The sequence below is a fragment of the Chiloscyllium punctatum genome, chromosome 2, assembly GCF_047496795.1.
Source record: "Chiloscyllium punctatum isolate Juve2018m chromosome 2, sChiPun1.3, whole genome shotgun sequence".
Taxonomy (NCBI): Eukaryota; Metazoa; Chordata; class Chondrichthyes; order Orectolobiformes; family Hemiscylliidae; genus Chiloscyllium; species Chiloscyllium punctatum.
Window position 1 is genome coordinate 39,065,704 of NC_092740.1, and position 26,191 is coordinate 39,091,894.

Sequence of the window (26,191 nt, forward strand, 5' to 3'; positions counted from 1 at the left end):
CTGTCTAGACAGCAAGCAGGTGCTTCTCTTTTCCTCCAAAGACAATCCCTCTCCCTGGGCAGAGATAAGAGGTTTGTCTTTATTCAGTTCCTAATTTGTCTTTACTTAACTCTTAGTTAGCTGTAGGCGTCTGATGACTGACCTCGCCATATCTCTCCTAGAGTGGGCAGTGCTACTTTTTTTGATCATTACATAGTGGCTGTTGCTGGAAAATGTACATCAGTGGACATTACTAAGACAGGGATCAACTCTCCTCACGTTGGTATGTAGCATAGCATGAAGTCAGGAGGCTTGTGATCCCAAACAATACCATGTTTAGGTTATAATCTCAGAAGAGATCAGCAACTTTTCTTCAAAGTAGGCAGAATGTGAGGTCCAGGCTGTACAAAGAGAATAAAGCTACACAATTCCAATTTTGAACAAACAGCAATAACTTTGCATTACTGTTTTAAGTTTGTATAGTAATCTACATATAATATACAACTTGTATTCTAACGTTCCAAATTTAGCATGAGGCAAACACCCCATAAAACACATCAAATAGGAAATGCAATTGTGACAGATCCCAGAGATGTCTCAGTAACCACCCCTGTACTCCCCCACCTTCTCCCAGTCCCATATCTGCCAACATTGGTGACACTCTGAGCCATCCAATCATATCACAGCTTTACAACACATTCCACTTTTCTGTTTCAAAGTCTTAGCTTCAGAGTTTGCTTAAAACCCACTCCACCACAGATTGCCTCAACAGCTGCTCCCCCTCGAGTTATTTCCTGGCATACACTTCCCTAGATTCCGGATCGTACCCTCTAACACTGACTCCTATCTGCACATCTGCAGCATTTCACGGACACCTAGCTTGAAGTAGTACCTCTCGTACGTTCTTTTTTCCCTGAGTACTAATCTTGCTGAACTGCGGAAGCAAAAAATGCTTATGGACCTTTTAAACTACTTCTCAGCAGTACAACCAATAGCACTTGCCCTGATGGACCCTGCTTCTGGCTCTCGCTCACAGTAGGTTGAATTTTATCAGAAATCAATGCTGCCAGTTCTGGTGAGTCTTATGAACGGTTTCTCTGTCCGAGACCAAGCAACATTTCTCACACTAACTTCACAAACTTTATCGCTGCGTGATTACACCCAATTTGCCCCACTCTCCTAACCCCGCGTGGCCTCTGTGCTGCCTCCTCACACACTCGCTGAGGACACTTCACTATCATTCCCCGACCTGTCCCAGCACTAACAGCCATGCCAGCCCCATTTGTGTCACTCACTCCCTCCCTATGTCTCATCCGAGAAGAAAAAAAGCCCACAACTGAGCACAAAGAGCCAAGAACAGTGGTGGGCTACCTGAAATTCAACTCCTCTTTTCCCCCCTATGAGGATATCAGTGACCAAGTTCCTGAACTGACATCGAAGGCTGCTATTGACTTATTGTGTCAGACCCCAAGACTGAAGGAGATCTCCCTTGACTTGACTGAGGACTATACCCTGTAGACTTTTGAGAGATGCCCTTCTAGTGGATGCAAGTGCAATATGTTTGCCATGTAAGCTGCTGGCATGTGGTGTGGTTATTACATAGAGATACACTGTGCAGTACTGAGGCGCCCCCTTGATCGATGACTTCTACCAACCTTGATCAGCTGCCTGGTTTTGTGGCTGTGCTAAAAGGCAGTCGCGATTGAAATACTCTGAGTCACTGAGCTTTGGCAAAGGGGACCAGCACAAAAAGACAGGACAAGGCATGGCACAAACAAGGCAAAGATCTTATGAGCATCTGAGTCCAAAGCCTGCATGCCAGCAGCCCTGAGATGCACCCTGGTCAAATCCTTGGGATGGGTGTCTGTCCTTAAGTGCAAAATGTCTTTGAAGCAGCATTACAATGATAGGTGGCAATGCACTCCAGATGTGGCATTGAAGTGAAGAACCGTATTGGACATGGGTCAGAGATGTGCCCTTAGGGTGCGGTAAACCTGTTAATGCCAATTTCTGTGGATGGGGGATGCAGGTGGTTGTTGGATGTTAGTGACTGCTGTCTGCTGTGGAGAGCTGGAGGAGGCAGTAGAGAGCTGGAGTTGCCAGATTATCACTCCCAACTTTCGGGAATTGTCACCGTTGAGTTTCTATCAGGCAGCTGGGAGAATGAGGGGAGATTAACCAGTAATGAGATACTAAAACATGTAAATTGGCCAGTTACAACTCACTAGTCAGAATCTTGTTTTGCCTTTCATTACTTAGGTTAGAAACTGGGACTTAGTTCTCTCAATTATGAGAAGTTCCTCACTACCCATCTCACACGGTTTTCCCAAGTGTCTCCTAATGCCCGAGTTGTTCAGGAAGATTCTGCCCATTCTCCTTCTCCCTCCCTCCCCTCCCTTCTCTCCCTCCCTCCCCTCCCTTCTCTCCCTCTCTCTCAATGACTCTGTTACCCTTGTGCTGGTCTTTAGTGGTCCTTGAATGTTTTTCGTAACCTCTTGAAACAAGCCCCACCGTTATTGCTAGGCAGAATTGAACTTAACAACCTACCAGCCAAATGTAACACCTCCTTGTAACTGTCTATTCACTTCCATAATTCTCAGATTGCTGACTCTTAAAACAGGATGAAATCGGTATAATAAAAAATGGCACTAATCACTCTACATTCTTGAGAGAAATCTTCACAATAGTACAATCAACTTGATAATACAAGTTCTCATAAACCCCAAATAAATAGCTGATATGAATAGTAGGATTTAAACATTTGTAGCGTGAACACTGTTCAATATCAATAATTTCTTGCGCCCTGTCTCTAATCTCTGGAAAAGACATCAACAGTTATGCATTTTTTTCATAATCTTCATGTGGTCAATCAAATGCAGTGAAGGTGCAAAGTTTTCCTGAGTAACATCTTGGCCAGCTTGTACATCTATTTTCTGCCCTTGGTTTTCAACATTTCTGGCGTGACTGAAAAGCAATACCCTGATGACCTTCTTTTCTTCACACATGCAAGTGTTTTTGTCACGTTATATGATACAAAAGACATTTCCATATGTTTTACAATTTCATATGTTTTTCACCTCCATTTAAAAAAATAGATTTCTTCTTACTTCTCTCCTCTGATGATAAAAATATTCTTTCACTGGGTCTTGAAATGTGAGGAAACTATGGCTTTAAAAGGTATATTTTGTCCTCTTTTTGTGAAGAAATGTTGAGATAGAGGTAACGAGCAGTTCACTCAAAGCCAAAAAAGTAACCAGCTTGTGAGGCCTTGAGTTTTTTTTCTTAAAGTTAGAACGCTAGAAGCAGCCTGAATGGGTGGGGTAATGCTCCACCGAACCAGAATTTTAGTTTTAGCTTTCTGCAGTTGCTCAGGTCTTGAAGCCGGATGTGAAAGCTCTTATTCCTCTTTGTTACAGCTAAAAGCTGGGATTCTCTTCCTGTTGCTAGAATTGCACATGAGACAATCTATTTTCCTGAATTTTCTTTTGCCAAGGGATAGTTATGAGATGTTACAGTATTGAACAGTTAGTAAGTAGTTAATATATATTCTTTTGTTAAGCATTTTGATAGTGTTACAGTTAAGCCAATTTTCTTCTATTTTCATTTTGTCTGTATTTTAACTGTAGTATAAAAATAATGTGTGTTTTGTCTAAAGTTGAGTAGTTTGACCAATCAAATTGCATCTGGAATGCAAAGTCTTACACCTACCTTTCACATCAAAAAAAAAGTAAAGGTCTAGCTAGCTTCTAAATATATTTTGAGGTGGTTTGGTCTGGTCCCATTACAAAAGTTTACTGTGGAAATTTACAGATTAGATTACAGATTATATTACAGTGTGGAAACAGGCCCTTTGGCCCAACAAGTCCACCTGACCTGCACATCTTTGGACTGTGAGAGGAAACCGGAGCACCCGGAGGAAACCCACGCAGACACGGGGAGAACATGCAAACTCCACACAGTCAGTTGCCTGAGGCGGGAATTGAACCCAGGTCTCTGGCGCTGTGAGGCAGCAGTGCTAACCACTGTGCCACTGTGCTGCCCCAAAGAGCAGGAGCAGGTATACCTGTGGAGAGCAGGTATATCTGACAACCCACTTCAAAATCATCTTCCTCAATTTTGTTGTTTCAGGTGAATAAAGCTTTAGGAATTGAATTGTGCTGTCTTTGCTAGAATCATTTTCTAGTTTATCTGACCATTCTGCACACTAAATTTGTTCCTACTGAAAAGTAGAGTGTTCAGTTCCACTTTATACAGTTTTTTTCCCAAATATTTTTTACCCTCATCCTTTCTAATTCCTTTTCAAATTTGATGATGTTTTTATTCACCTTAACAACTGGCTGATTGTCTTGGTTTCAGAGTCATCTGCAGATTTTGGCATAAGTTTAGAATCTCTACATTGACCTTCTGTTCATTTCAGAATTTTTATTTCATGGTTACTGATAGCTGCTCAGATACTCTCTACCATCAGTTCCTCAGTCAGTTCTGTAAAACTTTCCATGGCTTCTTTCAAAATATGAGATACGCAGTACAGAAGAGCAGATCCATCTTTCATGTTCTTCACACTGTGTACCAGAGTTCAAAGCTTCAATTGCTCTTTTCAAGAAAACATTCCTGCAGTTCATCAGTCTGGGTTTTTAATTCTGCATTCAAACAACTGTTCTGATTCATCAGCAATTCCTTCTACTGTTAAAGACATTTTTCACAATATGCTTATTACTTGAAGTTCATCAAGCTTTACCTGAAGGTGTATCTTGGTTGAATTTATTTCTTAAGTTTATCATTTAGACCTTTCAGGCTCTCATTCAAAATGTTTTATTTTTGATGATCTGTGCTCGTGTTGTCACAGTTTGTGTTTTGCATTAGCAACTTCTCAGTCAGAGTCGAAAAGTGTGGTGCTGGAAAAGCACAGCAGGTCAGGCAGCATCTGAGGAGGAAGAGAGTTTATGTTTTGGGCATATGCTCTTCATCAGGAATGTGTAGGCGGAAGGGGGATGCAAGTTGGTTCTGTACACTGATCCGTTTTCCTTTAGCAGAGCCTAGTTCCTGATGCCATCATTGACATTCTTTACTAATCTTTCCTTATCCGGATTTAGTCCTTTGTCCACTTCATTCTATCTACCTGCAAAATCGGTTTCTCACGCCTCCACTGGCTCCCTTGAACCTATCAGAGATGCAAAGAATTTCAAACCTGCCAAATGTTGCCTGCTATATAATCCACCCATTCAAAATGTAAACTTGCAACTACTCACACAGTAACAATTCTGTTTACTAAGTCCCTTCTTAAAGTAGTAGTTAATAAATCTCAAAATGACCTTTAATACTTTCTTTCATCAAACTATCTGAAACACAAACTGTATCATCAGCTATTATTCGTGACTAATATGCTCAAAATATTAATTTATTTGTATTGTTGCAGTAAAGGAGCACTTTTCCCTCAGAGACAAAACCTCAATAACCTCCAGTAACCTGACTAACTGATAGTACTCAATGAAGAATTCCCTTGATTATTCACAGCCTCATTCTAGCTTTAGAGGCAACACGGTTCACATGTGCCATTGTTATTGTTTTAAAACTATTTCTTTATTCGTGTTCCTTCGGTATTTCTATTATTCCCATCAGTTTACTACTCTGCAGCCAACAATTTGTTTTTATATTCCTTTTTCATGGTAATGAAGACATACTGGTTTTCTAATATCACTCTTATTTTCCGTGTTATCAGTTCTATTGAGTGAACTAGTTTACTTAGTCATATTTGCAAAGCTTTTATTTGGTCAGTTCACACCTTCTAATTTCTTCCTGTCTTTGACCTTCTCTTTCCCTTTCCTTCTCGCTTTCCTCCACTGCCAACGTCTCTGTCTGAAGTTCAAGTCCGAAGATTCACTTTGCTCTTTCAATTTAATTTATGCATTTCTGTTTCCAGCACACTGTTTCTGCAATCAAGCCTGCTCAGGCTTTGTTCCACCTGGGTTAAACTATTCTTCAAATCTCAAGGACTGTACAACTACCTTGACTACATCTGCTTTCTTAGCCTAGGCTCTTCTTCTCTGACTTTTTGTGCTTCGTGCACAAGGATACCCAGGTCCCTCTGCACAGGAGCATACTACATTTTTTCACCATTTAAATAATAGTCCGTTTTATTGTTATTCCCACCAAAATGGATGACCTCACATTTTCCAATAATGTACTCCATCTGACAGACCCTTGCCCACTCACTTAACCTTATCTATATCCCTCTGCACACTTTGCTGTACCATTCATCTTGTATCAAATTCTGCAAATGATACTACTACATTTGGTCCCCAGCTCTAAATCATCTATGTAAGTTGTACACAATTGCAGTCCCAACACTGATCCCTGAAGCACATCATTGGCCACAGAAAAAAAAACCTTTATCCCACTCTTTGCTTTCTGTTAGTTAAGAAGGAGTGAGAACTGATGTACTGGCATCGGAAGGGGTGCAGAGGGGCTTCACTAGGGTTGGTTCTGGAATGGAGAGGGTTGGCTTATGAGGAGAGATTGAGTAGACTGGGACTATACTCATTGGAATTTAGAAGAGTGAGGAGAGCTCTTAAAGAAACACCTAAAATTATGAAAGAAATAAATGAGACGGAAGCAGGGAGGTTGTTTCTACTGGGGGGTGAAACTAGAACTATGGGGTATAGCCTCAAAATAAGAGAAGAGCAGATTTACGACTGAGCTGAGGAGGAACTTCTTCACCCAAAGCGTTGTGAATCTGTGGAATTCACTGCCCAGTGAAGCAGTTGAGGCTACTTTGTTGAATCCACGTAGAAAATCAGCCATGCTCTTACTAAATGGTGGAGCAGGCTCAATGGGCCAGATGACCTACTCCTGCTCTTATTTCTTATGTCCTTATGTTCTCAAGTAAGGAGACCAAAACCGTACACAATACAGTTCAGTGATGGTAATGCTATTGAGTGTCAAGGGTGATGGTTCAATTATCTCTTATTGGAGTTGCCTGGCATTCATGTAGCACCTTTCAAAGAACAAATCAGCACAGGAACAGGTCTTCAGTCCACCAAGCCTGCACCGATTCCTATTCCTTATTTAGACCGCTACTTATTGTGCATACACAGTTTGTGTCCCTGTTTGTCTCCCATTAATATGTCTATCAAGGTACGCCTTAAATGTTGCCAACATGCCTACTTCCACTACCTCCACTGACAGTGCTTTCCAGGCACCCACCACCCTCTGGGTGAAAGATTTACCCCACACTTCTCCCCTAAACTTTCCCCCTCTCACCTTGAACGCGTGCCCTCTTGAAGTTGGCCTTTCAACCCTGGGAAATAGCCTCTGACTATCCACTCTATCTATGCCTCTCATAATTTTGTAGACCTCTGTCAGGTTGCCCCCTCAGCCTCCATCTTTCCAGTGAATCCAACCTCTCGTCACAACTAAAACCCTCCAGATAAGGCAATGTGCTAGTAAATCTTCTTTAAACCCTCTCCAAAGCAACCACATCCTTCTGGTAGTGTGGCGACCAGAATTGCATGGAATATTCCAAATGTGGCCTAACTAAAGTTTTATAAAGCTGTACCATAACTTGCCAAGTTTTATATTTGATTCCCCAGCCAATGAAGGCAAGCGTGCTATAGCCTTGTTGACCACCTTATCCACCTATGTTGCACTTTCAGGGGTCTGTGGATCTGTACACCCAGGTCCTTCTGTGAGTGCTCTGAAGGATTCTGCCATTTATTGTATAATTCAAACCTGAATTTGATTTTCAAAATTATCATTTTTCAACACACGCCTGGATAATGTCCAGATCTTGCTGTATTTAGTCATCGACTACTTCAGTATCTGAAGAGTCATTAATGGTGCTGAACATCGTACAATCATCAGGAGCCACCCTATTTCTGATCTTATGATGGAGGAAAGGTCACTGTTGTACTTTATCTGGGACAGACAAATTCTCACCTCATTCAAGTTGGCTAACTCGTCCAATTGATTAGAAAATCAAAAGAACTGCAGATGCTGTAAATCAGAAATGAAAACAGAAGTTGTTGGAAAAGCTCAAGAGGTCTGGCAGCATCTGTGATGAGAAATCAAAGTTAACGTTTCAGGTCCAGTGACCCTCCATGTTCTGAGGAAGAGTCACCGGATCTGAAATGTTAACTCTGATTTCTTGTCACAGATGCTGTCAAACCTCCTGAGATTTTCTGGAAACTGCTGTTTTTGTTACCCAAGTGATTGCTTTTTGTATTTTCTCATAGCCAACCTAAAATCAGCAAAGATTCATCAATAATCATATAAATAGTCATCTTCATTTGTTCTGCCCTTGGTATCCTGTGTATACTTGTTAATTTCCTGGTTTTGCACTTGTCCTAATTCACCTCTTCCCCCTTAATATCAAAAGGTAAAGTATAGTTAGACAGCATTTCCACAAGGAAATAAACTGAGAAATTCAACCTGTCCAATAAGATGTATATGAAGGTCACACTGATGTGCTGAGTTGTCTTCTCTTTTGAGTTGAGGATCACATCAATAAGAGCAACTAGATGTAATTCATTGACTCCTATTCTGTGCACAGTGTTATTCAAATGGGTTTCAATTTTTCAGTAGACCCCTGCTTCCTGTATATAAAAGCCATGATGTGGAGGAGCCAGTGTTGGACTGGGGTAGGCAAAGTTTAAAAATCACACAACACCAGGTTATAGTCCAACTGGTTTATTTGGAAGCACTAGCTTTCAGAGCGCTACTCCTTCATCAAGTAATTGTGATCAGGCAGCTACCTGATGAAGTGCTTCCAAATAAACCTGTTCAACTATAACCTGGTGTTCTGTGATTTGTTTTTTAACCTTCATCAGGTAGCTGTGGAGCAGTGCCATAAGACACAAAATTTATAGCAGAAGATTTCAGTATCATGCAATTGAAATGATTTGTTGAACAAACCTAGGTTGCTGTTAAAAAAAATCTTTCATCTTTCAGAATGGGTTGCAGATTTCAGTTCATTGATATGTAAATCCCAGAACTCTTTCAAGTCGCCTTCTCAAGATAACTTAAGATTTTATATTAAAAAAGGTGCAATGCATTAAAGATGTGAGGTTAGAGTCTGTCTGTGTCCCAATTTTGAGTCAGACTGGTTCTATTTCCAAAGTGGAATTTATAAAATATTACATGGATTGACTGCCTGCAGACTGTGTGCTTTTTGAGCAAAATAGAAAAGATCTCAAATATAACTCTGCAAATAAAATTCACCCCATAGACTTAGGTGAGTGTGCATGTATGTGTGAGAGAGAGGGAGAGCACATGAGAGAGCAAGAGATACAGACAGACTTTAACCCCACACCTTTAATGCATTGTCTGAGCTGATGAAGGAGCAACACTCTGAAAGCCAGTGCTTCCAAATAAATCTGTTGGACTATACCTGGTGTTGTGTGATTTTTAACTTTGCATACAAAAGGGTGGATTTTCCAACTTCCCTGCAATGTGTGTGTGTATACCTGTATAATATGGAACTTATTTGTAGTGGGGCAATTTCAGTTATTTGCTGACACTATTATCCCAACAGAATGTGGATGATTTGAGTTTTACCCTGTGAAATGGGTAAAAATGGAGTGATTTAATGTATGCATAAAATTTGTGTGGTACTTTATATTTGTACTTCTCTGAAATCATCTTACTTCTTTTGAGGGACGTAATCACTGTGCTCATGAATTCTGCTCACTATTGTTTCAGGAGTCTCTCTTTATATTGACGCTGTAGATTTGTTAAATAGACTTTATTTGCTGAGTAAATAGATTTTGTTTTCTGTAAGATAGACTGTTTACTGAGTATTCTACCCTGCTGCCAACTCACTCGCTGACTGGTTACAGTGGAATCACATGCATTCCCTATCCTGTATATCTGTCTAATTGCAAAAATCTGGGTGGGAAACTTTTCTTGATAGTTAAAACATTAAAAACAGGGTATGTTGAGGTGTCCGAATTGACTCCGTGTTACTTTTTCTTTTATCAAACACTTTTTACGAATATTTGACTAAGAGCAGATGAATATTGTCTACAAAATTATAAGACTTATCAGCCCACAATGGCAGCTGCTTCATATGACTCTTGGGCCACAATGATGTAAATCAGTCTTCACTGTCCTCTGCAGTGCCGTTCAGGCCATTCAGATCAAGAATAATTCAGGATCGCCTTCAAATAAGAGTCTTGCTACTGACAGCCCATTCCCCATCCATCCCCAAAAGAATAAAGAAAAAGAGCAGCAGATGTTGACACAGAGCTTGCTGTGCAGGTATAGTACCAATGGCTTCAGGAAACATAAATCCCCCTCAATCATCCTAAATTATATTTACAATTTCCAGCACTGCTGATGTTCATTTTTAAATGTTGTACATATTGTGTTTAAAATCAATAAATGTGACTTAAAATAATTGAAAAAAGTTATAAATCTTGCAAACTTTAAATTAATGCCAAATCTGTTGCAGGAGAGAAATCTAATTTTCCCAAGTTGGGATAGAGAATATTTGTGCTTTAGCAGCTCTTTCGATAATGGGACCCCAATGCATTTCAGCATAACTCTCATTTTTGGTTAGGAAATGTTAAAGCATGGAATGTACATGAACTAGATGAGTGCAGTTCTCATAAGTAGTCAAGGCCCAATATAAACAACAGTGTTGGTCAAAGTGCTTCTGAGGTGGACCACCCTTCGGTATTCGATATAGATTTTAACTTGATAGCAAAGACTCCAAAACTATAGATTGGAGCAGATCTGTTACAAGCACATTTACCCAATAATATCTCATCAGGAAGGAATGGTTAAAAAGAATGAAGATGGAAATTGAGGCTAGGTTTCTCAATGTTAACCTAGGAGTAAGGGACTAAATCATCTTTCAAAACGACAATTTAAATGTTGACAAATTTGAATCTCTGGACCTGGGTTTCAATATAGAATATAAATCAGGAGTATAAAGTTATCCTGGTAATGTTGATCAAAATCTACCATTGATTGTTATAAAAACTCATTTGGTTCACTGTTCTGAACAAGGGTCAATGGACATGAAACATTAACTCTGCTTTCTCTCCAGGTACTGCCAGACCTGCTGAGTTTCTCCAGCAGTTCCTGTTTTTGTTTCGGTTCACTAATGCCTTTTTTAGGTATGGTAATCTGTCATCCTTACCTGGACTGCTCTTGGCATGACTCTGGACTCATGGCAATGTTGACTCTTAATTGCCCTTTGAAATGACCCAACAAGCCACTCAGTTCAAGAACAATTAGGGATAGGCAATAAATGCTGATTTTCCAGTAGAGCCCACATTCCAAAAAAGAATAAAGAAAACAAAAGTAGGAAATAGTTGTCCAAATCAAATCTATTAGGAATTGCCATTCATGTGCAACTGAAGAAAAATCAAAATATATAAGAGTGTCCTGAGACTTCGAATCATAGAATCGTATTGTACGGAAAAGACCCTTTTGTCCATCAAGTCTGTACTGTCTGCACAAAATCTACATTGCCCCACTTTCCCACACTAGGCCCATTGTCTTCAATGTTATGACACTGCAAGTACCTTTTTACTTTTAAAGGTTAAGGTTACTCACCTCAATGACCCTCCCAGGCAGTGCATTACAAACCCTCGCAATCACAGAACCATAGAAATGATACAGCTCAGAAGGGGGCCATTCAGCTCATCTTGTCCATGCCAATCCAAAAGACACCAAGATGCCCTTTCTAATCCCATCTCCTGAATATGGTTGTAGCCCTCCAGCTTACAGCATATGACGTGCAGATCCAGGCATTTTTAAGAGTTTTTAGGATTTCTGAGCTCTCTGTCAAGGGAAGCTAGTTCTCCTGTTCCTACCCCCTTCAACATCTATGTCATCTCTCAACCTTCTGTGTTCCAAGAAAACAGCCCTAATCTTTCTTCATAGCCACAACTCTCCCATCTTGCTAACATTCAAGTAAATCTTCCCTGTGCTCTCTCCAGAGTAATTATGTCTTTCTATAATGTGGTGACCAGAACACGACACAATATTCCAGTTGTGGTCCAATGTCTTATACAGTTTCATCATTGCATCTCTACTTTTGTATTCAACACCTCTGCAAATAAAGGACACCATTCCATATGCCTTCATGACAACTTTATTCACCCGTACAGCTCCCTTTTAGGGGCTAGCACACCAAGACCTCTCACTTCATCTACCCATCTCTGTATATTCCATTTATTTGTGTATTCCCTTTTACAGTTTGACCTCCCTAATTACATCACTTCACACTTATCAGATTTGAACTTCATCTGTCACTTTCCTGCCAACTCCTCCAACCCATCTATGTCATTTTGGAGCTTACAGCTATCATCTACACTATCCACTACACACAATTTTTGTCTGCAAATTTTCCAATTATGTCCCCCACATTCAAGTCCAAATTATTAATGTATAAAACAAACAGCAGGGGTTCTAACACTGAGCCCTGTGGAACACTATTTGAAACAGTTTTCCGTTCTCCAGGGCAGCAGTCAGCCATTACCATTTGTTTACTGTTACTAAGCCAACTTTGGATCCATTCAACACGTTACCCTGTATCCCATGGCTTTTATTTTTATCGACCCATTCTGCCATGTGGGACCTTGTCAGATGCCTTACTAAAGTCCTCAGGGTGAAAAATCTTTTCCTCAAAACCCCTCTAGACCTCCTGTCTTACACCTTAAAAGTGTGCTCCCTTGTTATTGATCCTGTTGAATAAGAGTAATAGCTGCTTTCTTAGAGTCATCGAGATGTACAGCATGGAAACAGACCCTTCAGTCCAACCCGTCCATGCCGACCAGATATCCCAACCCAATCTAGTCCCACCTGCCAGCACTTCGCCCATATCCCTCCAAACCCTTCCTATTCATATACCCATCCAAATGCCTCTTAAATGTTGCAATTGTACCAGCCTCCACCACTTCCACTGGCAGCTCATTCCATACACGTACCACCCTCTGTGAAAAAGTTACCCCTTAGGTCTCTTTTATATCTTTCCCCTCTCACCCTAAACCTATGCCCTCTAGTTCTGGACTCCCTGACCCCAGGGAAAAGACTTTGCCTATTAACCCTATCCCTGCCCCTCATAATTTTGTAAACCTCTACAAGGTCACCCACTCAGCCTCTGACATTCCAGGGAAAACAGCCCCAGCCTGTTCAGCCTCTCCCTATAGCTCAAATCCACCAACCCTGGCAACATCCTTGTAAATCTTTTCTGAACCCTTTCAAGTTTCACAACATCTTTCCGATAGGAAGGAGACCAGAATTGCATGCAATATTCCAACAGTGGCCTAACCAATGTCCTGCACAGCCGCAACATGACCTCCCAGCTCCTGTACTCAATAGTCTGACCAATAAATGAAAGCATACCAAACGCCGCCTTCACTATCCTATCTACCTGCGACTCCACTTTCAAGGAGCTATGAACCTGCACTCCAAGGGCTCTTTGTTCAACAAACTCCCTAGGACCTTTCCATTACATGTATAAGTCCTGCTAAGATTTGCTTTCCCAAAATGCAGCACCTCGCATTTATCTGAATTAAACTCCATCTGCCATTTCTCAGCCCATTGGCCCATCCAGTCAAGATCCCGTTGTAATCTGAGGTAACCTTCTTTGCTGTCCACTACACCTCCAATTTTGGTATCATCCGCAAACTTACTAACTGTACCTCTTATGCTTGAATAACTTAACAAAAGCACTATATGACTTCCTGCTGTTTATATTTCTGAGGTACTAGTGATTAAGAATTGGAATACTAACCATTTTGATTCCTAACCGATGGGTTATTTCGAGTGCAGAAAATTTTCCAGACCAATTTTTTTTTCAACTTTTGAGGTTTTCCTTGTTTCATCCAAAATTACTGTGGTTGCAGAAATGATTCCTTATATTTCTGTAGCTGTACTCCAGCACGTGATTTGTATTACACTTTTCCAGATGTTATTAGAGCTGAGCTACATTTTAAGAAAAAGTCCAATACCAAAAGGGAGTAGAAAGAAAGAGCAAACACAATGAAATTTATATCATAGCTGGTCACATCTTTGGGGTATCCTCAACTGTTTCCAGTCAATTAATTAGAGTTTCAAAGTTTTGTCTTTACATTTAAAGGAGATTTATGGATTAGGCAGCATAATGGTTAAAATGTAACTGAAATGTAAAATCTGGTGCTTTTTCACTGACTGGTTGATTTCTTGCTGATTTCTATGTAGTTCCACACTGTCACATCTGTAAATGTACAGTAGAGAATGAAACTTCAAAGTTTAAGAAGGTTAGATGGTATTGAATGCCACAAGTTCAAAATACAAATTTGTATTTTGTGTAACCTTCTGTAAAATACATTATTTTGTAGTTTACAAATGCTATTTGCAGATGCCCATTTAGTAATATTATGACACTAAATCTATAACTTAAAAGAAATTAACTTTTCTCCACTCCCTGTCCTTGTAATAAGCACATAGAAGACTGGTAAAGACAGCAACTTACTATTCAGTCTTGCTAATGTCATGGTGTGACCAATCAGTCATTACTAATGATTGTTCCTTCCGCCCCTTCATGTTCTACTGATTTTTATTTTTGGCGAGTAGCATGTAGCTCCCAGTGAGTTTAAGTTTACTGCCAGGCTCTTTTAGATCATTAAATTTTAAACTGAACAAATGCTACTGTGCTGTACAACAGTACACTGCTAGTATATTTTCAAAAGTAGGGTGGCAATCTAATCTCTCTGAGAGGATTGTGGCAGGTCTGACGCGATGCTTTGATCTGAAGGCAACACGTGGAGATGTAAATCTGGCAGAAATACTTTGTTTATGTTTGCTGCTCACGTTCCTATTGTCATTCCCTTGGAAAACCTGCAGCAGCACTTCATCAATGTTCCTTGCCCTCAGTACTGCCTTTTTGTGTCTTGGAACATGAACTATGTTCTTACTGTGGAAGTGTTTAGCTGCAGAGTTAATCGTAGCTTTCCGAGCCTGGGTTTTGGGGGCACGCATTAATTGTTGGAAGTATGGACTGTAGCTTTGCTTCCTAGTGACATAGTCTCCCACATGAATTAAGTCTCAGTAACTTCAAGGGCTAAATTCATGATGTCTTCATACTGTCACTGTTTCTTCATTTGTGGTTGTACTCTGAAGGATGTGGGGGAGGGGAGAAGCAAAAGTGTCTGTTAGCTGCTGTAGAGAGCTACAACGTTATTTGATTTAATAACCTTGCTGTAAAATACCTTTGGTTATTTACTTTTCTTAAGACGCTATGTGACTGCAAATAAGAAGGTTAACTACTTGCCAATAGATCAAACCGATAGCTGAGCCACTTGTATGGAGACATAGCCCAAGGGTTAATATTGCCCAGGCCACATGCTGGCAATATTGTAAAGGTTTTACTGTTGAACCTGTTCCTACTACATTGTCCACCTGACTTGTAGAGTTAAAATTGGGAAGTCCATCCCCAGGGGGCGATGTCCTAGTGATATTATTACCAGACTATTAATTCGGACAATAGAAAATGTTCTCGGGTTTAAATCTCAACATGGCAGATTGTGAAATTTGAATTCAATGAAAATGATCTGGAATTAAGAGTTTGAAGATGACCATGAAACAATTGTCGATTATCGGAAAACCTTGTCTCATTCGTGAATATCCTTTTTAAGGAAGGAAGTCTGTAGCCTCAACTGGTCTGGTCTACATGTGACTCCAGACCCACAGCATTGGGTGACTCTTAACTGTCTTTTGGGCAATTAGGGTTGGGCATTAAATGCTGGCTAAGCCGTTAACAGTGGCACAGTGGTTAGCACTGCTGCCTCACAGCGCCAGAGACCTGGGTTCAATTCCTGACTCAGGCGACTGACTGTGTGGAGTTTGCACATTCTCCCCGTGTCTGCGTGGGTTTCCTCCGGGTGCTCCGGTTTCCTCCCACAGTCCAAAGATGTGCAGGTCAGGTGAATTGTCCATGCTAAGTTGCCCATAGTGTTAGGTAAAGGGGCAAATGTAGGGGAATGGGTGGGTTGCATTTCGGCGGGTCGGTGTGGACTTATTGGGCTGAAGGGCCTGTTTCCACACTGTAAGTAATCTAATCTAAAAAAAAGCCATTGATGCCTACATCATATGAATGAATAAAAATAAAAGTTCAGTTATTGTTCAAAGTTTTTTAGCTATGGAGCTTCACAGTTAAACATGATCTGATATTAACCTGACATCCATATGAGTATTTTACAGCTTGTGTCATTGGGCAGCGATAAGACATACAGGAATTAAAGCAAAATACTGCTGGAGTGAACTTGGAGTGCAAGTTCATAGGTCCTTGAAAGTAGAGTCACAGGTAGATAGGATAGTGTTATTAAATCAAATAATGTTGTAGCTCTCTACAGCAGCTAACAGACATTTTGGTCAGACAATTGAGTACAGGAGTTGGGAGGTCATGTTGTGGCTATACAGGACATTGGTTAGGCCACTGTTGGAATAATGCCTGCAATTCTGGTCTCCTTCCTATCACAAAGATGTTGTGAAACTTGAAAGGGTTTTAAAAAGATGTACAAGGACGTTGCCAGGGTTGGAGGATTTGAGCTATAGGGAGAGGTTGAATAGGCTGGGGCTGTTTTCCCTGGAGTGTCGGAGGTGACCTTATAGAGGTTTATAAAATCATGAGGGGCATGGATAGGGTAAATAGACAAAGTCTTTTCCCTGTGTTGGGGAGTCCAGAACTAGAGGGCATAGGTTTAGGGTGAGAGGGGAAAGATATAAAAGAGACCTAAGGGGCAACTTTTTCACGCAGAGGGTGGTACGTGTATGGAATGAGCTGCCGGAGTGAGTGGTGGAGGCTGGTACAATTGTAACATTTAAAAGGCATCTGGATGGGTATATGAATAGGAAGGGTTTGGAGGGATATGGGCTAAGTGCTGGCAGGTGGGACGAGATTGGGTTGGGATATCTAGTCGGCATGGACGGGTTGGACTGAAGGGTCTGTTTCCATGCTGTACATCTCTATGACTCTATAAATGTGAAACAAACACAGAATACTGGAAGAACTCAACAAGTCTTGACTTTACTGTTTCCATTTCCACGGTTAGGCTGTCCATCCATATCCATGACAAGCCCACTGACTCCAACTCCAGTCACCTCGACAGCAGTTCCTCACAGCTTGCTTCCTGCTAGGATTCCATTCCATTGCATCTGATGATTCCATTTTCTACTGAGTTGCCTCCAATATTACCTTCTTTTTGCTCAACCATGCCCCCCCCACACCCTGTCACTGTAATTGACAGGGCCTTTCACCATGTATCACCCATCTCCAGCAGTTTGACCTCGCCCCCACCCCGAACAACGAGAAGGTTCCACATGTTCTTATTTTCCACTCCACTAGTCTCCACATCCATCATTTTTGCTACCTTCAGAAGGGTGCCATTAACAAACACATGTTCCCTTCCCCTTGACTGTCAGCATTTCACAGGGTCTGTTCCCTCCATGACACCCTGGCCCACTCCTCCATCACTCCTAAACATTCTTCATTCCCCCATGACACCTTCCCATTTCTTTAGGAGATGGTGTTACATTTATCCATTCACCACCTCCCTCCCCACTGTCGAAGGCCCCAAACACATCTTCCAGGTGAAGCATTGTTTCACTTGTACGTCTTTCAATCTCATCAACGTGATCCATTTTACATTGATGAGACCAAATGCAGACTAGGTGACTGCTTTGTGGAACACCTTTGCTCTGTCTGCAGGAATGACCCTGATTCCTAGTTGCTTGCCATTTCAATAAACCATCTTGCTTTCATGCTAACATGTCTGGCTTGGGCTTGTTGCAATGTATTAATGAAGCAAACAAAAGCTCACAGAGCATCTAATTTACCATATTTACACATTGCAGTGTAAAGGTTGAATTTACAGCCTCCTATTGAATTCAATAACTTCAGAAAATGACCACATAATGTCTGTTTTTTGATTTTTTTTTTACGTCCTCCCTCTTTACCACCACCCCTATCCATAGCTGTGTCTTGTTTACTCTCTGTTTAGTAGAGAATACCAATTCTGTCCTTCTCGCAAATTAATTTATACCCATTCTATACCTTTCCCCTTCTTTCTTCGCCAGTAATAACACCTTTTGTCTTTTGCACTTAGTCTCTACACCATTTTCCTTTTTGTTCCTCCTCCACCTCTATTAAACACGTAAAAAAGGACCTATTTTCCAACACACTTCGTTTCTGAAAAAAAGTCTCAAGACGTTAGCCCTGTTTCTGTCTCCTCAGATGCTACCAAGCCTGCTGAGTTTCTCCAGCATTCTATTTGTTTTGTATAAATAATATAGATTAAGCCTTTACTCATTAGCATTTAGGAAAATGAGACGTGATCGTTTTGAAATATCCAGAATTCCAAGGGGGCTTCACAGAGTGGATGTTGAAAAGATGTTCCCAGTAGTGAGGGAATCTGAAATGAGTGGAAATAGTTACACAATAAGGGGACATTTGAGTGGCGAGGAAATTTCTTCTCCCATATATGGAATTCTCTACCCTCGAAAGCTATGGAGGATAGATCACAAAGATTTTAAAGAGGAGTTGTAGAGTTTTTTTTTGAAATACTGGGTTGAGAGTCGTGAAGAGCGGGTAGATGATTTTGTGTCTGGGGTAGAGCAGCCATGATCTTGTTGAATGGCAGGACGAGCTTGAGACTTAAATGGCCTACTCCCACTCCTATTTCTTATGTTCATGCTCTGAAATGGGAACCACTGACAGACACTATTCCCTGCATCACTCAGTGGTGCTGTGACCAATTCCCGCAGCTAAATGGCTGTCTAGGGCAAGATCAATTCACTAAGCAAAAAGCTGGGATCAACCTTGGCTGGAGACCACAGTTCAGTATTCTATGAAGCAAATAACTTAATTTTAAACAGATGAATTTTACTGTTGTGGAGTCCTAAAAATTTGTGGGTGCAAGCTTAGAAAAGTATTAGGCATTTTTCAGAAAATATGATCTGTCCTGCTATTGTGCACCAGAAAGAAATGCTCTGCTTTTTCTTCCCATTAATCTTTGTTACTCTAATAAGGCAAATTCCCACTTAGTGAAGTACTGTATGATTGAAATCATTGTGCTCCTATTTTGCAAGCTGCCAAAACACTTACTGTAAGATGACTCTTACAGCAGTCACACACTGGATAATGTGTTCCATAATGTAACTTCCCTTTTCCCAAGGTATTGACCTCACAGCTTTCAACAGCTAATATCTTAAACAGATCAGTTTGAAAACGCCTTAGGGAGCCTTACTGGGGAAGGAGAAACCCAGGCTGTCTGAAACATGTAAAAACAATAAAATGTAGACAAAGTCAGCATTTTCCAGGGCTTTGTACAATTGTGTGTTTCAAACAGTACAATTTTGCACATTTAAAACTACCTCATCCACAAATTCTTAATACCTTATTTGAGCCACTGCAATATTGCTATTTATACTTCCCATAACAACAGAATTCTGATCAACTGGTTTTCTGTCTCCTGCCTAATTTTCCCTTTTGTTGCCTTGTAGCACCAGTCCTTGCTCTTCTAATGCAAGGAACTGTTATTTTTGGCTTTCCAACATTCATTTAATTCAATCGTAATTCACTGTCTGATTCATCCACCTTTTTATCCCCCAAGCTTGTTAATGTTTCCCTGTGCTCAATATTAAATCTAACATCCCAACTGCATTGCTTTACCTCGTGTTAAGCACTGTGCTGTTTCTCTTAATCAGTAGTTAGGGTATTTGCTTTCATTTGTTCCTGGGATGTGGGTGGCACTAGCAAGAACACATCTATAGAACATCTCTCAGTATTCTGACAATTGACTGTTTGTCATCACTTAAGGGAGGTTTGGAGTTGACCTCACAGATGTAGGCTGAAGCTTAGGCATTGATAAGGCAGACCAGGTAGAAGCAATAGATTTTATTTCCTAAGGGACAGTACCAAACTAGTTGGGTTTATGTTATTTTAATGCTGTTGTATTATTATTTACTTTGATATTATGGCAAGGTAATGGGTCAATCTGACTGTGGTGTTTGAAGAGAAGCTATGGATAAGCTTGTTTGGGTAAGGCAACCAGAAAAAAGAGCTTTGGAGTCATCTGGGTAGGTGATGGGGGAGACGTAGACCAGGTTGAAATGGCCCCATCAGCAGCATTTAACACTGTCAACTGCTCTTTTAAAAAAAAACAAAGCTGGATAGATATCTGACTAAGGATGGGAACTATTCATCATAAGTGATGAGCAAATTAGACATTGTGTGGAGTTTTATATTGCCAATTCCATTGGATGTATAGAAATACCATCAGAAGTGGAATACTTCTGGTCAAGGTGAGGACAGGGAGAGGTAGGACTGAAAAATATCCAGTGCTTGTAGCCAAACGAGAAGTCAAGAAAATGAATTGGAGGCACAGAGAAAGGAAAAGGAAAGAGTGCACTTGTGTATGATCGTAGAGTACTGTTGATCTTGTGAAAACCTTTGTGAAATTGACAGTTAATTGCCAGGATCATCTTCGAAGTACTATCTTTAGTTATCTTTTTGCTGGAAATAGAAGGAGCAAGTTCAAGAGTAGAACATTTTCACAGAATCCCGACAGTGTAGAAGCAGACCGTTCAGCCCATTGAATCCATACAAATCCTCCAAAGACCCTCTACCCAGATCCATCCCCTTACCCAATCACTGTAACCTTGCATTTCCTATCGCCAATCCACCTAGCCATCTTTGGACTGAGAGGAAACCCACACAGCGACGGGTCAAATGTGCAAACTCCACACAGACAGTCACCTGAGAGTGGAATTGAACCCGGGTCCCTGGCACTATGAGGCAGCAGTGCTAACCACTGAGCCACCCTGTTTTCCCCCCTTTTTTTAACCTTGTTATATTCATATGACGTGAATGTCTATGTTAATTGTCTGTAAACCATTGCATAGGAACCTTAAAGATAAAAGAAAAATATGAATGTAATCTTTTTTAAATTAGCTGTGAGATATATGCCCTAAATGGGACGCATGCCAAGATAGTGAACTATCAAATGAATCACTTAATACAACTGTACAAATTATTCTTCTCTGTAGCATTCATAAATTGCATTTCATGCCACTTTTGTTCCTTCCAATGGAAATCCCATCTGTGTGTATTTGAGTGCTGCAGACAGTGTTTTGTTTGGTTGCTTTAAAGCCAGATTAAAATGGTTTATGTCCAATGTGATCTGTTTATTCCATACTCTGTTTCAACTCTTCTCTTCCTCCTATAGGTCCCGTTTTGCACAAAGGAAATGCTGCCTCCAGTATTGAACTGACTAAGTGGCAAAATTCCACCTTTAATGTGTCCATTCATTCTGCAATCCGATCTGGGAACTGGAAGCTATTAACAGGATATCCTGGTAGGGACTTTTAAGGAAATTGCACACTGTATAATATTTTGCTGAAACTGTGTTTTTCATACATTTGTGGGTGTAGCCAGTAATTATTGCCCAGCCCCAATAGCCCCTAAGAAGGTAGTGAGCTGCCCCCATGAACACATGCAGTCTGTCTGAAGAATGGAGTCCTATTGTGATGTTAGGAAGGAAGTTCCAGGATTTTGACCCAGTTTTAGTGAAGGAGCTCAGGATGGTGTGTCGCATGGAAGGGAGCTTGCAGGTGATGTTCTTATGCATTTCCTGGCCTTTTCCTTCTAGGAATGTTGTGTTGTGGGTTTGGAAACTGCAACCAAATCAGCCTTGATGATACATTGCACCACTGTGTGAAGCATATCCAGTGGCTTCATGAGCAGATCAGGCTCGGAATACTGCGGCAACTAACCTCCTGACTCCCCAAACCTCCTGTCCATTCTCTACAAGGCACAAGTCAGAAGTGTGATAATATATTTCCCATTTGCCTGGATAAGTTTAACATCATCCAGGGCAAAGCAATCCACTTGATTAGCATCACAGTATCGATAAAGGCCTTTTGGCATACCATGTCTATGCTGACTAACAAACACCAAACTACTCTAATTCCATTTACCTTCACTTAGTCCGTAGCCTGCTATGCCCTGGCATTTTAGGTGCTTATACTGATGCTTTTTTAATGTTGCAAGAGTATTTGCCTCCACCAGCCTCTCAAGCAGTGTGTTCTATATATCTACCACCACCAGGGTGAAATAAAATTTTTCTATCTCCTTACCTTAACCTTATGTCATCTAGTCTTAGACATCTCTGCCACTGGGAAGAGACTCCCAAGATTAAGTATCTATTGGCACCAAATCCGGAAGCATCCACCCCCTCCACCATCAATGCTCAGTAGCAGCCTTGAGTACCATCTGGAAGATGCACTATAGAAAGTCACCAAAGTCCCTTAGATAGTATTTCCAAACCCATCTCGAAGGACAAGGGCAGCAGCTGCATGCAACACCACCACCTGAAATTTCCTCTCCAAGCCACTCACCATCCTGACTTGGAAATATATCACCATTCCATCACTGTTGCTGGGTTAAAATCCTGGAATTCCCTCCCTTTGGGCATTATGAGTCAACCCCAGCATGTGAACTGCAGCAATTCAAGAAAACAGCTCACCACTGCCTTCTCCAGGGAATCTAGGGATGGGCAATAAATGCTGGCCCAGTTAGTGACTCCCATGTCTCACAGGAGAGTAAACGTCCATAGAAAATGGAAGCAGGAGCAGACCATTTGGCCCTTCAATTCTGTCTGCCCTTCAATAGGAAGTGAGGGTAGAAATGGCAAATGTTCAAAAAAGATTGTGAGGCAATAACAGACCAGTTAGTTTAACTTTGGTAGTGCAAAATCATTGGGAAACAGTTATTCAGGATAGGATCAGTAGTCATGTGGGTTTGTTAGGAAAAGTCAGCATGAATTTCTAAAGGAGAAATCGTATTTAATTAACTTGCTGGAGATTTTTTTGAAGCATTAATGGAAAGAGACAATGAGGGTAACACTTTTGATGTGGTATACGTTTGATACAGTGCCTCATTACAAACTTGAGAAAACGGTTGGATATGTTACAAAAGGGACAGTGGCAACATGGATACAAAATTGGCTGAGCGATAGAAGGCAGAGAGTAACAATCAGTGGATATTTTTTGGCCTGGAGGAAGGTTTGTGGTGAAGCTCCCTAGAGGTTATAGAATATAGAAACAGACCCTTCAACCTACAACTTCCATGCCAACCGAACTATAATAATCCCTTTTACCTGCACCGGCAGAGAGTTCCACAGACTCACCACTCTGGGTAAAGAAATTCCTCCTCATTTCAATCATAAATGGCCTACCCCGTATCCTTAGGTTGTGCCTGCTAGTTCTGGACTCCTGGATATTGGGAAGATCCTTCCTGCATTTATCCTGTCTGGTCCTTTCAGAATTTTATAGGTTTCAACGTAATCCCTCTCCTCCTTCTAAACTCCATTAAATATAATCCTAACCAATGGAGTCTCTCTTCATGCGTCAATCTTGCCATCCCGGGAATCGGTTTGGTAGGCCTTTTGGGAAAGAATGTATGCAGGTACAGCTGACAGTGCAAAGGCAAATGAATGTTGGTCTTCATAGTGAGAAGAGTTGAGTACAGGAGCAGGAATGTCTTGCGATCGGTGAGACTACCCCTGGAGTATTGAGTGCAGCTTTGTCTCCTTATCTGAGCAAAGATGTTCTGGACACGGAGGGAGTGCAACAAACATTTACCAGAGCTAAAAGTGATTGTTGGGAACAGCATTATCATACACAGAAGTGGCTGCACAGCTTTGAGGGGATATTGCTTCCAACCACATACTTGTTCCATCTTCTTTCATTCTCTTTTCCAAGCAATGTAATTTTCAACTCCCATAAAATTAGCTAGTTACATCCCTGCCTCAGCTCATCTACTGCTGAAACCCTCATTCATTTCTCTGTTTCCTCCCGTCTTCATTATTCCAATGCACTCCTGGCTAGCTTCCCACCACTCAGCCCAATCATTGAAGCTAGCCGTTGTGATAAAAGCTGAAATTGTGCAGCTAATTGGAGATTTGAAATCAGTCTTAGGAGTCTTGGTGGTGTTTGGTCCTGGAAAAAGACAACAAGTGAATAGGATTTTACAGGCTTTTAAAGTTTGCTGAATGTGTTTAACCAATTTAAATTTAATTACCAAAACACAAGCAATTGTTGAGGCAATCCAAATCAGAGAGGCATTGAGGTTGTTTCCAAATCTGGAACTTTGAAAATGAAGGATTGGATTTTTTTTGCAAAGAAGACAACATCTTCTCAAAAGTCAAAGATGGTGCCCCACAGATTCACTAATAGCTCGTGGGCTCTGATTCAAGGACATTGATCATTTAATGTGCAGCTTGTGGGATGTTATGGCTACAACTTTTCATATTTACCTAATTAAGCCTCAAATGTTAGAGTATAAAATGTATAATTTGTAGCTTGTGCTACTTTTCAAACTTTATATAGTTAAATTTAGTTTGTTCAAACTGTGGAATCTTGTAGCTTTATTTCTTGCTAAGTACCTGGTATCTTAAACTTCATCTACTTTAAACAAAAAAATGTTATTAGTCCCTAACTGGAGCATAACATTAATTTGGCAGTCGCATACAGGATCGTAACACTTTCAGGAAGTTGTCCAGCAGAAAACCACCTGCTGAATAAACCCCTGAGCAGTTATTACAGTTTAGATTATTGGAATGTGAGAATTCTGTCATTAAGTCGATACAACTTCACTGTACTTCATTCGTAAAGTATTTGGGGATGCTCTTTTAAAATCCTGTCTGTCACTGTGTCTATGCATATGTCCGTGCACATACATGTAGTGCTAGTTCAGACTTTCCCATTGGCATCCGTCAATCCATCCTGTGTCCTGTTACATCATGACACTTACTTAAAGGATTATCATTTTCAAAATAGTTATTATTTATTGAGCAGGGTGATGCATCTGTAGTTGATTACAGTGGAGTTTCTGTGTGGACAATGTGTTGTAACAAATTAACTGTGCAGTCCTTAGCATATGGAAAGTGCATTTTTCCCTCAGCAGCTGTCCTTGTTTGTATAACGCATGCCACTGGTGTTTTGAATTAGTCATTGCAGTGTACCACATCATTGAGATGTGATATGATCCTGTGATTCAAATGAAGGATTAGATTGTACTAATGAGAAATGTTCTGTTTACTGTAGGCTGCAGTTACTGGTTCCCGCCACCATCATTGTCCAAACAAATGGAGCCACTGTCCACCGAGCCACCAAAGAAAAACGTTTGGCTTTTTAACATTGCAGCTGATCCAGAGGAGCGAGTTGACCTTTCAGACCAATACCCTAGCATTGTTGAGAAGTTACTGTCAAGACTTCAATATTATCAGGACAGTGCAGTGCCTATAACTTACCCAGCAGAAGATCCAAAGTGTGATCCTGGCAAGAATGGGGTTTGGGGGTCTTGGGCCTAGGAGCCAAGATTGATTTGATTAAAACTAATAACGCTTATGTTACTGTTTCCACATGTCATTTTAATAGTAGGTGATGGTAAGCACTATGTTTGATTTCTGTAAGTGCCTTTTAATACTTCTGGTGAATTCTCCACTAGCTCACCTTTAACTGAATGCCAGGTCAGTGTTCTTTGGGACAGTGTCACTTGCCAATACCCCTCACAGTCAGGGGAAATATTTCCTCATGTTTTAACAACAATTTCACTATTTTTCAGTCCTCACAGCTGTCTGAACTTTCAGAGTTACAACATCTCAGAGGTGCAGGCAGCTGAGCAATTGGCTGAGACTCCGTGCTGTTTGATTTAAAAAAAACAAATAGCCGAGTCTCGGAACAGAATGAAGTGCAGCCGGATCTCAAACTGCGGGAACAGAATGGAACAAAATTTAACAGCTGCCACTTCAATTCAATAATCTCTTTACCTGATAGCACTTCACTCAGCTGTGAAATATGTCATACTTGCTCACAAAGTTGAGCATTAAAGTAATGTGTTTTCTGTCTTTAAAGTTAAGATACAAGTAGAAATGCAAGTTAGGTTTTTTGCCATATCTCGTGCAGGTATTAACAGTGTAGCATGTGTTTAGTAATGACCTGCTCACTGTTACTTGGTTTGGATGCTGTCAGAGTGACTCAGCTCCTGAGGTCAAGTGAGCCTTGACATCAAAGCAAGGTTTGACCAAATGTGGCATCAAAGAGCCTGATTGAAACTGGAGTCAATGGGACTTGGTAGGGACTGTGCTGGTTAGAGTCATACCTAGCACAAAAGAAGGTGGTTTTTGATTGTTGGTCAGTCATCCCAACTCTACTTCTGTGG

At 40.8% G+C, this 26,191-nt stretch overlaps 1 protein-coding gene across 1 annotated transcript in view; it reads left to right on the top strand.

Moving 5' to 3' along the window:
• arsb (arylsulfatase B) overlaps window positions 1-25,377 on the top strand; it is an 80,443-nt gene extending 55,066 nt beyond the window's left edge. Inside the window, exons 7-8 of the mRNA XM_072596216.1 lie at window positions 21,195-21,323; window positions 25,075-25,377. Coding sequence (XP_072452317.1) covers window positions 21,195-21,323; window positions 25,075-25,340 — 395 coding nt within the window. The 3' untranslated portion in view covers window positions 25,341-25,377. The remainder of the gene's footprint in view (window positions 1-21,194; window positions 21,324-25,074) is intronic.
• Window positions 25,378-26,191: the final 814 nt, after the last annotated feature.